Genomic DNA, 16,679 nt, shown 5'->3' on the forward strand with positions numbered 1-16,679 from the left:
ACATTCCATCCTGTGATTCTTGACTTCCTAAATAATCTGGCATTCATTTGTATACATTAAGTTCTATGAGTTTGGACCAATGCACAGTGATATGTATTCACCATTGCAACATCACAGACACTAGATTCACTGCCCTTAGTAATACAGTCTGCTTCACTTATCCAGCCCCTCCCATCTGAACCCGTGACAACCACTAATATGTTTACAGTATCTACAGTTTTGCCTTTTTCATAATGTTATATAATTGATATCATGTAGTTTGTAGCCTTTTTCAGATAGGCTTCTGGCATTTAAAATTTATTCATGTCTTTTGGTGGCTTGATTCAGTGCATTTTTAAAGCACTGAATAATATTCTATGTATTGCAGTTTTCTTACTCCTTAGTTCAGCTAGGTCCGAGTTCCTGCCCCATGACTGAGAAGAACAGGGCATGTGGATACTGGAAAGTGAGTAAGGCAGAGTAGGATTTATTAAGTGAAAGGAAAGATCTCTGCAAAGACAGGACCTGAAGTGGGCCGCCAGAAATGAGCCTGAGTTCTGGGTCTTTTATGTGGCAAGAAAAATGAAGTCTTCCATGGGTTCTCCCCAAATGTAAAAGGATTTTTCCACTCCCAAGACTCTCCCAAAGTGTTTTTTCCACTCCCAAGACTCTCCCTCTCTATCTACCTAACTGGCTTCTAACTGCCTCCTTTCTCACATGGATATGCCATAGTTTATCAATTCACCTATAAAAAACATCTAGGTTACTTCTAGTTTGTGGAAATTAAACTAAATGTTACAAAAATTTGCAAACAGAATTTTTTTTTTTTTATTTTTTATTGGATTATAGGTTTTGGGGTACATGAGCATAGCATGCAAGACAGTTGCGTAGGTACACACATGGCAGTGTGCTTTGCTTTTCTTCTCCCCTTCACCCACATTTGGCATTTCTCCCCAGGCTATCCCTCCCCACCTCCCCCTCCCACTGGCCCTCCCCTTTTCCCCCCAATACACCCCAGTGTTTAGTACTCCCCTTTCTGTGTCCATGTGTTCTCATTTTTCATCACCCACCTATGAGTGAGAATATGCGGTGTTTCATTTTCTGTTCTTATGTCAGTTTGCTGAGGATGATGTTCTCCAGATTCATCCATGTCCCTACAAATGACACGAACTCATCATTTCTGATTGCTGCATAATATTCCATGGTGTATATGTGCCACATTTTTCCAATCCAGTCTATTATCAATGGGCATTTGGGTTGATTCCAGGTCTTTGCTATTGTAAACAGTGCTGCAATGAACATTCGTGTACATGTGTCCTTATAGTAGAACGATTTATAGTCTTTTGGATATATACCCAGTAATGGGATTGCTGGGTCAAATGGAATTTCTATTTCTAAGGCCTTGAGGAATCGCCACACTGTCTTCCACAATGGTTGAACTAATTTACACTCCCACCAACAGTGTAAAAGTGTTCCTTTTTCTCCACATCCTCTCCAGCATCTGTTGTCTCCAGATTTTTGTTTGGACATAATTTTTAAATCAGTTGGATAATTACCTAGGAATATGAATGTTACATTTTATAGTCAGACTACGGTTAGCTTTGTAAGAATCTGCCAAACTGCCTTCCAAAGTGGTGGTATAATTATGCATTCTCAAGGGCAATAAATGATCAGTATTCCTATTGCTTTACATCCTCACAAGCATTGTCAGTTTTTGGGATCTTAACCATTATTAGAGGTGTGTAGTAATATCTAATTTTATTTAAATTTGCATTGTCCTAATGATATATGATGGTGATTATTTCTACCTATGTTTCCTCTCTAGTGATGTGTCTGTTCAGAGCTTTTGCCCGTTTTTTCTTGGGTGGTTTATTTTGTTATTGTTAAGTTTTAGGACTTCGTTTATTTTGTACAAAAGCCCTTTGTGGTTTTCCAAATATTTTCTCTGATATTGGGCCTTGTTTATTGATACTCTTCATAATTTTTTTCTCAGATGAATTTTAAAACTGATAAGCTATAAGTTTTTTTATTTCATGAATTAATTTTTGATGTTGAATCTAGGAACTAATTGCCAAACTCATAACTGCACAAATTTTTTACTTATGTTTATTTTTTCTTAGCAGTGGTTTTTTAAATTTAGGCCTAGAATCCATTTTAAGTTAATTTTTGTGTAATTTATAAGATCAGGCTAGATTCTTTTATTTTTTTCTGCACACAGGCGTCTAATTGCTTTAGAATAATTTATTGAAATAAAAATTCTTCCTGCATTGAATTGCTTCTGCGACTTTCTTAAAAATTACTTGAATATATTGGGTGGCTTCATGTCTGGGGTCTCTATTATACCTCTATTTCATTGATTTATTGTCTACTATTCTACTAATATTGTACTGTTTCTATTTCTGTAGCTTTATAGTAAGTCTTGAAATTGGATAGTATGAGTCCTTAAATTTTGTTCTTCCCAAGTATTTTTGTTGTTGTTGTTATTCTAGTTCTTTTGTTTTGAGGGAGAATTTTTCTAAAATTAATTACTTTTTAAAAAAATGTACTTTAAGTTCTAGGGTACATGTGTAGATCTTGCAGTATTGTTGCATAGACACACACATGCCATGATGGTTTGCTATCTCTATCCCCCTGTCACCTACATCAGGCATTTCTCCCAGTGTTATCCCTCCTCAACCTCCCCAGCCAATGCTATCCCTCCTCTGGCCCCCACCCACCAACAGACCACAGTGTGTGATGTTCCCCTACCTATGCCCATGTATTCTCATTGTTCAGCACCCACCTATAAGTGAGAATATGCAGTATTTGGTTTTCTGTTTTTGTATCAGTTTGCTGAGAATGATGGTTCCAGATTCATCCATCTCCCTACAAAGGATATGAACTCATCCTTTTTTATGTCTGCATAGTATTTCATGGTATATATGTGCCACATTCTTTTTTGTCCAGATTATCATTGATAGACATTTGGATTGGTTCCAGGTCTTTGCTATTGTAAACAGTACCTCAGTGAAAATATGTGTACATGTGTCTTTATGATAGAACAATTTATACTCCTTTGAGTATAACCCCAGTAATGAGATTGCTGGGTCAAATGGAATTTCCATTTCTAGATCTGTGAGGAACCACCACACTGTCTTCCACAATGGTTGAACTAATTTACACTCCCACCAACAGTGTAAAAGTGTTCTTATTTCTCCACGTCCTCTCCAGCATCTGTTGTCTTCTGTCTCCAGACTTTTTAATGAGCACCATTTTACCTGTCATGAGATGGTATCTCAATGTTATTTTGATTTGCATTTCTCTAATGACCAGTTATGCTGATCACTTTTTCATATGTTTGTTGGCATCATAAATGTCATCTTTTGAAACGTGTCTGCTCATATACTTTGCCCACTTTTGAATGGTATTTTTTTTCTCGTAAATCTGCTTTAGTTTTTTGTAGATTCTGGATATTAGCCCTTTGTCAGATGGGTAGATGGCAAAAATTTTTTCACATTCTGCTGGTTGCTGGTTCACTCTAATAATTGTTTCTTTTGATGTGCAGAAACTCTTAAGTTTAATTAGATCCCATTTGTCTATTTTGATCCCTTGCCCATGCCTATGTCCTGAATGATATTTCCCAGGTTTTCTTCTAGAGTTTTTATGGTGTTAGGTCTTATCTTTAAATCTTTAATCCATCTGCAGTTGATTTTAGTGTAAGGTCTAAGGAAGGGGTCCAGTTTCAGCTTTCTGCACATGGGTAGCCAATTTTCCCAACACCATTTATTAAATAGGTAATCCTTTCCCCATTGCTTGTTATTCTCAGGTTTGTCAAAGATCAGATAATTGTGGAGGTGTGGCATTACTTCTGAGGCTTCTATTCTATTCTGTTGGTCTATATCTCTGTTTTGGTACCAGCACCATGCTGTTTTGATTACTGTAGCCTTATAGTATAGTTTGAAGTCAGGTAGCATGATGCCTCTAGCTTTGCTCTTTTTGCTTAGAATTGTCTTGGCTATGCAGGCTCTCTTTTGGTTCCATACAAACGTTAAAGTGGTGTTTTCCAGTTTCATGAAGAAGACCAATGGTAAATTGATGGGGATAGTGTTGAATCTATAAATTACTTTGGGCAGTATGGCTATTTTAATGGTACCAATTCTTCCTGTGAGCATGGAATGCTTTTTCATCTGTCTGTGTCCTCTCTTATATCCTTGAGTTGGTTTATAGTTCTCCTTGAAGAGGTCCTTCACATCCTTTGTTAGTTGTTTTCCTAGGTATTTTATTCTCTTTGTCACAATTGTGAATGGCAGTTCACTCATGATTTAGTTTTCTGTTTGTCTGTTATTGTTGTATAGGTGCTTGTAATTTCTCTACATTGATTTTGTATCCTGAGACTTTGCTGAAGTTGCTTATCAGCTTAAGGAGATTTTATGATGAGACAATGGAGTCTTCTAAATATACAGTCATGTCATCTGAAAATAGAAACAATTTGATTTCCTGTTTTCCTAATTGAATATCCTTTATTTCTTTTTCTTGCCTGATTGCTCTGGCTAGAACTTCAAATACTGATTGAATAGGAATGGTGAGAGAGGGCATCCTCATCTAGTGCCAGTTTTCAATGGGAACACTTCTAGTTTTTGGTCATTCAGTATGATATTGGCTGTGGGTTTGTCATAAATTGCTTTTAGTATTTTGAAATATGTTCCATTGTTACCTAGTTTATTGAGAGTTTTTAGACTAAAGGGCCGTTGAATTTTGTGGAAGGCCTTCTCTGCATCAATTGAGATGATCAGGCAGTTTTTGTCTTTGGTTCTGTTTATGTGATGGATTATGTTTATAGATTCGTGTATGTTGAACCAGCCTTGCATTTTTGGGATGAAGCCTATTTGATTGTGATGGATAAGCTTTCTATGTGCTGTTGCAATTGGTTTGCCAGTATTTTATTGAAGATTTTTTTCACTGATATTCATTATGGATATTGGCCCAAAGTTTTCCTTTCTAGTTGTGTCTCTGCCAGGTTTTGGTACCAGGATGTTATTGGTCTCATAAAATGAGTTAGGGAGGATTTGGAGGGAGAATTTTCAATGTTTTAATTTTTAATTTTTTAAGATATGTTGTTGGTATATATATTTTTGATGTGTTAGGAGTATAAGATATAATAAAGTTGTAAACATGTTTTGAGCAGAGGTCAAGACATGGTAAAAAAAAGATAAAAGTGTAAACATGTGTTGACCAAATAGGACACATAAAACAAGATAAAATTGGAAGATGTTGGCAGAGATGTTGCCAGACTTTTCTGGGACTTTGGACTTTGATACAAGTTTGGTGAGCAGTAGTGGAGATTGTAAAATATTATGATTTTGGACTTTGGCAAACAAATGGATCAAAACAACAAGGGAGATTACCATGAGCATAACCACTCAGGAAGAAGGACTCAGAACTACACCTAGGGATGAAGTACAAAAAAGGACTTCACGGCTAGTTGAGCATGGCGAATCCCTGATTAATCTCTACACCCCTTGCTGCATGGTTAGTGGCCAGAGGGAGCTGTGTGGAGGCTCTCTGCCTATTCACTCTGACATTAGACAAGGCCAGGATGGACATAGTGGAGGTTTTCTGATTCTCCAAAGCTACACTTGAATGTTGAAACTCAGATTGAATGATTTTAACTGCCATGGTGAGGCCAGAACTTAGTAACCCCCTTTGAGTGTGTTTTTGTGTATGATGAGAAATGACAGTTGGTTAAAGCAATTAATAAACCATGTGATTCAAGCATCTAACACGTCGCCCATTGTTCTTGTTTCCTGTGCCATAAAACCCTGGAGAAAGTATAAATTTTGTCCTCATGACATGGTGAATGTGAGGTGTTTTGGCACAGGTATGCAAGATGAAATAATCATGTCAGGGTAAATGGGGTATTCATCCCCTTAAGCAGTCTTCATTTCTTTACATTACAAACATCGTAATTATACTTTTTCTTATTTTAAAACATACAGTGAATTATTGGTGACTGTAATCACCCTATTGTGCTATCAAATATTAGATCTTACTCACTCTAACTATATTTTTGTATACATTAACCATCCCCACTCTATTCCTCACTACTCTTCCCAGCCTCTGGTAACCATCATTCTACTCTTTATCTCAATAGGTTCAATTGTTTTAATTTTTACCTCCCACTAATGAGTGAGAATGTGCAGTTTGTCTTTCTGTGCCTGTCTTAATTCACTTAACATAATGTCTTCTAGCTTCGCCCTGTTTTTATTGCTAAATAGTACTCCATTGTGTATATGTACTAAATTTTATTTGTTTTCTTTTTTCATATAAACTTTAGAATCATTGTCAACATCTACAGAGTAGCTTCCTGGAATCTGGATTAGGATTGTGGTGAATCTATTCTGTAAATTGAGAAGAATTGGCATTTACACTGAGTATCTTCCCCACTTATTTTATTCTCCTAAGATACTTCTCATCAGTGTTTGGCAGTTTTCTATATATAGATGCAAAACATATTTTGACAGATTTATATATATATATGTGTGTGTATGGGTGTGTGTGTGTGTGTGTGTCTGTGTGTGTGTGTGTGTATTGCATTTCTTCTACTGCTTTTTGACAAAGGTCAAAAGTAATTAAATGAAGGAAAAATAACTGTTTCAACAAAGGGTGCTAGAGCATTTGGTTATTCATACACCAACAACAGAACCTCAGTATAAACCTTACACCTAATAACAAAGCTTACTCAAATGTATTACAGATGTAAATGTACAATGTGAAACTACAAATACCACAAGGGATATTATTTTCAGAATATCTAGCACAGCAAGGAATTCTTATACTTGATGCCAATAAACAGGACTCATAAAAGAAGAATTAAAAAATTGGATACATCAAAATTAAAAATATTTTCTCTACAAAAGACATTCTTTAAAAATGGAAAGACAGACCGGACATGGTGGCTCATGCCTGTAATCCCAGAACTTTGAGAGGCCTCTTGGATCACGAGGTCAGGAGTTCAAGACCAGCCTGACCAACATGGTGAAACCTGTCTCTACTAAAAATACAAAAATTAGCTGGGTATCTTGTAAATCCAGCTAGTCAGGAGGCTGAGGCAGGAGAATTGCTTGAGCAGAGTAGCTTGGACTACAAGCCAGTGCCAACATGCCCGGCTAATTTTTGTGTTTTCTGTAGAGACAAAATATAGCTGGTTGCCCAGGGTGGTCTAGAACTCTGGCCTCAAGTGACCCTCCTGCCTTAGCCTCCCAAAGTGCTGGGATTATAGGTGTGAGCCACCATGCCTGGCCTATTTAACATTATTGAAATGACAAAATTATGGAAATTTTCAGTTAGGTAATCTTAACCATATAAGAAATGGTATTTGGAGATGGGGCCTTTGAGAGATGATTAGGTTTAGATAAGGTCATGAAAGCAGAGCCTTCACGATGGGATTTGAGCACTTGTGCAAAAAATAACACCAGCGAGTTTGCTGTCTCTCTCTGTCTCTCATTGCTGTGTAAGGATACAGTGAGAAGGCAGCCACCCACAAGCTAGAGCCTAACCATACTGGCACCTTGTTCTTGGACTTCTAGCCTCCAGAACTGTGAAGAAATATATTTATGTTGTTTAAGCTACTCAGTATATTATACTTTTGATGGAAACCCAGGTGGACTAAGACATATAATTTTTACTTTTTTTCTCCTTAAACCAAGAAAGCTGCATTGTTTAAAGTTCCGTAATGTATTTAAGAACTTACTGATATCACTTGCAAGCTATATTATAGCTTTTAGAGTACATAAGTGCTAATTTCAGAAGCTATAAGAAGATATATTTTAAAAGAAGAAAATATTTCTAAAGTGTTCCATTTACTGTTAGTTCATTCCACTATTAACTTTTTCAGTTGACTTGGGTTTTATTTTTCTTTTTATTTCCCTTCCTTTTGAAAATTAGAACACTTTTTGCTTATTAAGAATCACCTCACAGATGAAAGAAAAATGCTCCAATTATCTTTTGGGAATGAGTTTTTATACTACATGCACATCAATTCTTCTCAAGAGGAGACATACCTATTTCAAGACTTCTTTTAAAATTGCAATTTAAGCAGCTCTTATTTGTGTCAAAATTATTTAGTCTGTTTGAATTGCCCCAAGAAAAAATATGCTAAGAGGCTTTATAAAAGGAAAACTTGTTGTTATTCAACTCATATGTTCCTCCCGAGAATTTTTTAAAACACATCTATTTTAAGAACCTGCGGGAAAATTTACATTTTACCCAGAGTTGTTGTAAACAACAAATATAAAAAGACTCAAATAGAGTTGCTGAAGCAGGAGTGTGTTGAATTACTTTAGTAATTTTTTAGTATATATTTATATATGTTTCTAATAGTTCCCTCAGAAATATTCACACACAAAAAGAGAAATAGGATGTTAGAAGACAGAACATGATGGTCCACTCATGCAACATGTCCAACAGATAAATTACTGTAACACAAAAGTAAGTTGAAATATATCAAGGCATTATAGATCTGAATCTGTTTTTATAAGACATGGCTAAATAATCTACCAATGATTAAATCACTTTTGTAATAAAACAGCTATGTCCTGGCCCATAGTGGGTACTAATACATATTGGTAATTAAAAGAATGAAGGTACATAGTTGTTATAAAATAATGGAAAATAAGCACTGCCTAAGTACATTCTATATACAAGTGTGTATATGCATATAGATGTTACATAGATATACTATGTATCTATATCTATATACATACTCTTAAGCACATATATATATAAACTTGTGATTTATACTCTGATTTTGTTTTGAAACACTGAATTCTCCTTACTGCATTCATATAAAAAAAACAAAGCCATTCATTTTTCTATTTTATAAATTTGCATAAAGAATCTGATTCCTCTATCTTGACAAAGTTGAACATCATGTATTGTGATGGTGTGGTGGCATCTTGAAATCAAGGAAACTTGGATCTCTAAGTATTTGGATGTAGAAAAAAATTCTAACCAACCTACATCAAGAGGTTTGAAGGCTGGGAGGTGTTTGGTAACACCATATAGTCCTTGACTAATAGACTCAGTGTTCTTGTTCCTTAAATAATCCTTGTCTTACTCTGTTTAATTTGTTAATAAATCAAATTATATATAAACATATGCCTTTGTTTAGACAGAAAACACCATATTTTTAATAATAGTTCTTTATGAAGACAAAGCTTAACACTGGTTTTTGTTTTAAATAATATTATCAAATGATGCTTGTCATGAGTATCTATGTGCACTGAGCCAGAGTAAAATTAGTTTCTCATTTGATTTTAGCCGTATGTACCTTGAGAAGATATTACTAGATAATCATATACTATATTATGTATTATGGTTTGCCTATACCAGCTAGCTGCCATCCTACTGTGGAAAAAGACATAATTCTAATGTACTGTAATAAATTCTGACCATGAAATCAGCCTATTAGGGAACACCTCTTAGAGATAATATGCTAGGAAAATATATTTTTTTAGTGGTGAATACTTGAAGTCCTGTAAGTAACATTCATGTATACTATTAACAGTTTGATCCAAATTATATTGTTTTTACTTTCCTTCATAGGGAAAGAAAAATAGGCACTGAGTCAATAATATCAATAAAATTGTTGTATCTTAGAGTTAAAAAGAAATATAAAGATTCTTTACATCAAAGCATCAGTTGAAAAGAAATAGAAGTTCTAAAAACTAATATTCTAATGAAAACTACCTGGAAATATTTATTCATTTATAATAATGTATCTCAGTTCCCTCAAAGTTATTTTCACTGCCTCCCTGCTTTTATTAAGTTTAAGGCATCTATTTAATCAGGGAAGATTTAAAACCTTACTGAAAGATTACAAAGGAAAAAAAGCTATATTCTGCTTTTGAGATTCTAAATAATATTTCAAATTCATAATAGAGAAAATGGTTTGAAAACCACAGCTTTTGTTTAGAACTGGAGCACATTTTGAGTAAAAAAAAAAGAATTTAAGATTAAAAGGGCTACAACTGAGAGAAAGCAAGACAGAATTCATTTAGGCAATAATAAAGGGGTAAGAGATTGGAGGGAGATCCAGATAATCAGACCAGGCAGTCTCCATTGGGGTTTCTAGAGTTGTCAGTGAGAAAGGGGCTTACTTCAGGAGGGCTGAGTGGTGCTCATCTCATAGCATCTGCACATAAACATGTGCAGTGTTGACCTCCAGCAGTTGGTCAGTCTTTGCCAGAGCAAAGCCATATTTAATGTCCCATTGAGACTGTAGGAGGGGCCCTTATGTCCACAGTCCACATAGTCCAAAGAATGGAGAGATCATTGCACTCCCTTTCCTTGTCATATGTGGAGGGCTTCACCTTACCCAGGATCTTTGCCTGCATGCTCATTTAGTAGAATTGATACAATTGTTGAACTCTGCCTAATTACATCAAATCGACAAATCCTCCTTTGCAGTGATCCAGATGCTCATATCTCATTGAGTGGTCCTCAAGCGTTATTGTATCTGCATTATCTGAAGATATGGTAGAAATGCAAATTCTTATTTCATAGGCCTGGAGTGCAGTCTGAGATTCAGTCTTTCTAACAAGCTGCCACATGATAGCATGCATCTGTCCAAAGGCCATAATTGCCCTGGATAGTCACATATGTCTCAACCCTGGTTGCACATCAGACACACATTGTAATAAAGTAAAAATACCTGTTTCAGATCTCAACCTCTCTTTGCTAGAAAGATTTTGTTGTAATGGGTCTGGAGTGGGAACAAGACATCCCTATACCTTAAAAGCCTCTTTATGATTTCCAATATGCAGATTGGGGAAGAACACTGGAGTAGGGAGTTAAGAAGTGAAATCCTCCAGCACCTGCTTTTGGGTGAAATTGAAAATAAACCAGTGTAGATAAGACTCTTCTGCTAATCCAAAAATAGTGAATGTAGTGAATATAAAACCCAGCCCTGTTATATAAAGATACACACACACACACACACACACACACACACACACACACTGTGATTCACAGGAAAGAATCTGATTTTCTATTTTTATTTTTATAACATGCTCATTAATTTTTCTTGCTGATAAAATATCCATAATCAACATTTAGACTTAAAATTCCTTAATAATATCAACGTCTTTTTGAAACTAAATTACCTTGGGATTGATATATAGAGTTTCCTAAATCTTTCAGAATCTTAAAACAAAATAAAAAATTATCAAATGACAAGCAATGCTTTACAAAGTAGTAAATATATTTGTGTGTGTGTTTCATTTTGTTTTGCTTAATGCTGACATATAAGTGATAATATTACTCTAAAGCAAAGCTTTTTCATGGAAATTTCAATTATGACTTATACCTTAATTTTATAAACTAGTAAGAAAACATTTAACAAAATGTAACATTTTTAATAACATGGATTATAAATGACAATCTGGAGGATTCTTACCTTTACTTACATCAAAGGGCTTAGATAAAGCATCAAATTCTTTTAGTAGGAATTATTTCAGAATTGATTCTTTTAAAATACATACTATAAAAATAATCACATATATTTTTGGAGAATCTATGAATATCAAATTCTAAGACTTTTAAGATATTCTTTATTCTATATCCCTATGCTATATAAAACTGCTCCTGCCAGATGATAATTGAGTCTACTTTAAATTAGCAGCAGAGAAATGAATGCACAATCCTCCCACACCATAATCAATTGCATTTATTAATTCTCTAGAACTATGTCTTTCTTTGTATTCTAAATATGTTTCATTTAAACCAATTTGGCCTTAACATCAGAAAAGATACATATATATGTCGTCTCTGAGAATTAAAACTAATCACAGGCATCAATAAGGCTATTAAATCATCTTTTAAGAATTTGTTCCTCTGTATAATAATTTTAAATCTCAAATGAAATGTGAACCTTTTTTTCCATTTGTTTGCTTGGTGTCTGTCTCCAATTCTGAACAGCATCCATTTTCTTTGAGAATGTACCATTTCTCCTCGACTGAGTGTAGTCTAGGTGAAACTGAATAGGCTGTATTGCCCTCCCCTATCTTGGAACTTTTTTTAATTGCACAATTTATTTGGTTATTTTCAAGCTTAATTGTCATGCTAAACATCTTCTATGATTGTAAACTCCATTCTTCAGAGTGCCAGAACAATAGGACCTCCCTCAAGAGGTCACTCTTTATACAAAAGTCTGTTTACAAATCAGCTCATGTTCCTGAGCTTGTATTTCTCACTGAAAGTGAATCCATCATTAAGCCCCTTTCTTGGTAGAAAAAGAGATGATAGATAGATAGTCATAAAGAGATACTCATTTAATTAGACATTTTTGTTCATATAAGCATATATTAATTGAAATTTACTGTAATTATACTAACTACAAGGGAATTCATTTTCAGGATTTTTATAATCAAAGACCAGTGAATATGCTAAAATCTCAAGTGTATGGATGCATTATTGTTTGTATGCTCTTTCTTTCCAATTAAAATAGCCTAAAATTTGCCAGCCTTGTAACAGTCACTATATACCTGAATAATAGTCCGATTAAGACTGCCATAGGAATTGACTAAAATAATCAGGTTTTGTATGTTATTTTAAAATACATAATTTTAACTTTTAGTTTAGATTCAGGGAGTATAAGCTCAGATTTTTTAACTGGATATTGCATAATGCCAAGATTTGAGATCTGATTGATCTCATCTGAAACTGAGCAACGTTTTTTCTTTTCTTTTTTTTTTTTTTTTTCTTTTTAAATCCTGGTTATTTTTTTTTTTAATTTTTTATTGGATTTTAGGTTTTGGGGTACATGAGCATAGCATGCAAGACAGTTGCGTAGGTACACACATGGCAGTGTGCTTTGCTTTTCTTCTCCCCTTCACCCACATTTGGCATTTCTCCCCAGGCTATCCCTCCCCACCTCCCCCTCCCACTGGCCCTCCCCTTTTCCCCCCAATAGACCCCAGTGTTTAGTACTCCCCTTTCTGTGTCCATGTGTTCTCATTTTTCATCACCCACCTATGAGTGAGAATATGCGGTGTTTCATTTTTGTTCTTGTGTCAGTTTGCTGAGGATGATGTTCTCCAGATTCATCCATGTCCCTACAAACGACACAAACTCATCATTTCTGATTGCTGCATAATATTCCATGGTGTATATGTGCCATATTTTTCCAATTCAGTCTATTATCAATGGGCATTTGGGTTGATTCCAGGTCTTTGCTATTGTAAACAGTGCTGCAATGAACATTCGTGTACATGTGTCCTTATAGTAGAACGATTTATAGTCTTTTGGATATATACCCAGTAATGGGATTGCTGGGTCAAATGGAATTTCTATTTCTAAGGCCTTGAGGAATCGCCACACTGTCTTCCACAATGGTTGAACTAATTTACACTCCCACCAACAGTGTAGAAGTGTTCCCTTTTCTCCACATCCTCTCCAGCATCTGTTGTCTCCAGATTTTTTAATGATCGCCATTCTAACTGGCGTGAGATGGTATGTCAATGTGGTTTTGATTTGCATCTCTCTGATGACCAGTGACGATGAGCATTTTTTCATATGATTGTTGGCCTCATATATGTCTTCTTTTGTAAAGTGTCTGTTCATATCCTTTGCCCACTTTTGAATGGGCTTGTTTGTTTTTTTCCTGTAAATATGTTTGAGTTCTTTGTAAATTCTGGATATCAGCCCTTTGTCAGATGGGTAGACTGCGAAAATTTTTTCCCATTCTGTTGGTTGCCGATCCACTCTAGTGACTGTTTCTTTTGCCGTGCAGAAGCTGTGGAGTTTCATTAGGTCCCATTTGTCTATTTTGGCTTTTGTTGCCAATGCTTTTGGTGTTTTGTTCATAAAGTCCTTGCCTACTCCTATGTCCTGGATAGTTTTGCCTAGATTTCCTTCTAGGGTTTTTATGGTGCCAGGTCTTATGTTTAAGTCTTTAATCCATCTGGAGTTAATTTTAGTGTAAGGTGTCAGGAAGGGGTCCAGTTTCTGCTTTCTGCACATGGCTAGCCAGTTTTCCCAACACCATTTGTTAAACATGGAATCCTTTCCCCATTGCTTGTTTTTGTCAGGTTTATCAAAGATTGTATAGTTGTATGTATGTTGTGTTGCCTCCGGTGCCTCTGTTTTGTTCCATTGGTCTATATCTCTGTTTTGGTACCGGTACCATGCTGTTTTGATTACTGTAGCCTTGTAGTATAGTTTGAAATCCGGTAGTGTGATGCCCCCCACTGTGTTCTTTTTGCTTAGAATTGACTTGGCTATGCGGGCTCTCTTTTGGTTCCATATGAAGTTCATGGTGGTTTTTTCCAGTTCTATGAAGAAAGTCAATGGTAGCTTGATGGGGATAGCGTTGATTCTGTAAATTACTTTGGGCAGTATAGCCATTTTCACGATATTAATTCTTCCTAACCATGAACATGGAATGTTTCTCCATCTGTTTGTGTCCTCTCTGATTTCGTTGAGCAGTGGTTTGTAGTTCTCCTTGTAGAGGTCTCTTACGTTCCTTGTGAGTTGTATTCCAAGGTATTTTATTCTTTTTGTAGCAATTTTTCAATCTTTATTCGCCTCCCTCCATCTCCCTCTAGCTGTCCCCAATGTCTATTGTTGCCACCTCTTCGTCCATTAGTAGTCATTCTTTAGCTCCCACTTATTGTATGCATTTTTAGCTAAAGCAGTTTTTTTTACCTTTGTAAAAGCAAGTACTGTCCTAACTTAATAATATGCTGTGCCCTTACACATATCAAACCCTATTCATCATTTGAACTGGAGATGCTCCTTGATATTTTTGAACCTCAAGTTTCCTCCTATAAAATGAAAATAATTTCTGTCTTTAGTGTTAATATTTAAGAGGAAAATAAATTACCATAATGATTGTCCAAATCTGTATTGTTCTAAAGACTTTCTTCTTAAATTTAGGCAAGGCTGATTTAAGCTAGCGTATTGATCCTTCCCAATCAAAATGCTCATACTCAGAATCTTGGGCATGCTTTATATTATTCCCAGGAACACGCAGAAAATGACCAGTAACCAAGGAAACAGAAGCCCAGGTCTCTACTTTCTTGCCCGATCTATTGACTGCTTAAATGTCACTTCTTCATCAATGGTTTTCCCATCACAAAATGCTATTTTTCTTTAGTTATTTTCCAATATGTTTTCTTCTCCTTATAGCATTTACCTCGATTTAGAAGTATTATTTACTTTTTATGTGCTTCCTTCTTTCAATAAAACAAAAACCTTATCTATCACACACTTAATTCTACCTGTATATCTTGCTGTCACCAACTTCTCTCTTCTCATAATCTCCATCAACCCTAATTGAGCTTTATTCTATTTTCTCTCCTAAAACAGGGCTAATCAAAAATGGTCATGATGTGCACCTTGTCAAACCTATTGCAATCTCCCCTTAGGTAAGTTTACTAAGTCTCATTTTTTAATATATTTTTGTTTGGTGACTCCATATCTACATTTTTACTGCCTTACTCTTGCATCTCACACTTACATCTAGTCAGTTTAACATTTACATATAAACGTCTGAAAAAAATAAACCTTGATTTTATCTTTTGTCTAATAATCTTCATCCAATCTTTTCTATTCTTTTTTAAAAATACAACATAAATCTAAATTTTTAAACAATAGTAGGGCCGGGCGCGGTGGCTCAAGCCTGTAATCCCAGCACTTTGGGAGGCTGAGGCGGGTGGATCACGAGATCAAGAGATGGAGACCATCCTGGTCAACATGGTGAAACCCCGTCTCTACTAAAAAAAATACAAAAAATTAGCTGGGCATGGTGGCGCATGTCTGTAACCCCAGCTACTCAGGTGGCCGAGGCAGGAGAATTGCCTGAACCCAGGAGGCGGTGGTTGCAGTGAGCCGAGATCGCGCCATTGCACTTCAGCCTGGGTAACAAAAGCAAAACTCCGTCTCAAAAAAAAAAAAAAAAAAAAAGAAAGAAAGAAAAGAAAAATCATACACTTGGCCAGAGCCGTGGCCCATGTCTGCAATCTCAGTACTCTGAAAGGCAGATGTGGATGGACCACTTGAGCTCAAGAGTTTAAGACCAGCTTGGCCAACATGGTGAAACCTGTCTCTACTAAAAAATACAAAAATTAACTGGAGGCCAAGTGCCATGCTCATGCCTGTAATCTCAGCACTTTGGGAGGCTGAGGAGGGAGGATCACCTGAAATCAGGAGTTCAAGAGCAGCCTGGCCAACATGGTGAAACACCATTTCTACTAAAAACACAAAAATTAGCTAGGCATTGTGGTGCATGTCTGTAGTCCTTGCTACTCAGGAGGCTGAGTCAGAAGAATTGCCTGAACCCAGGAGGCAGAGGTTGCAGAGAGCCTAAATCATGCCACTGCATTCCATCCTGGGTGAAGAGAGGGACTCCACCTCAAAAAATAAAACAAAACAGGCTGGGTGTGGTGGCTGAAGCCTGTAATCCCAGCAAATAAAAACATATGAAAAGGAAATAAAAAAAAAGTAATATCCTAATACCCAAAGGAAAGATACTATCACTCACTCCTGTAACACTACAACAGTCTCCTCATTAGTTGCCTTGCTCCCAGTCCTGCTCAATTTTCCCTAATAGATCATTTTCCACAGAGCAGCCAATATCAGGTCAAAGTGTAGATCACATTCTCACTTCACTATTTATATAACATTAAATTTAAATTTAATTCAGGCATAGATACATCAAGCAA

At 35.8% G+C, this 16,679-nt stretch overlaps 1 protein-coding gene across 1 annotated transcript in view; it reads left to right on the forward strand.

The window, feature by feature from the left end:
- Positions 1-15,383, forward strand: part of LOC144582933 (uncharacterized) — a 114,398-nt gene extending 99,015 nt beyond the window's left edge. Inside the window, exon 4 of the mRNA XM_078375627.1 lies at positions 15,325-15,383. Within this exon, the coding sequence (XP_078231753.1) occupies positions 15,325-15,383 (59 nt within the window). The remainder of the gene's footprint in view (positions 1-15,324) is intronic.
- The last annotated feature ends 1,296 nt before the right edge of the window (positions 15,384-16,679 follow it).

Source organism: Callithrix jacchus, chromosome 6 (assembly GCF_049354715.1).
Source record: "Callithrix jacchus isolate 240 chromosome 6, calJac240_pri, whole genome shotgun sequence".
Lineage (NCBI taxonomy): Eukaryota > Metazoa > Chordata > Mammalia > Primates > Cebidae > Callithrix > Callithrix jacchus.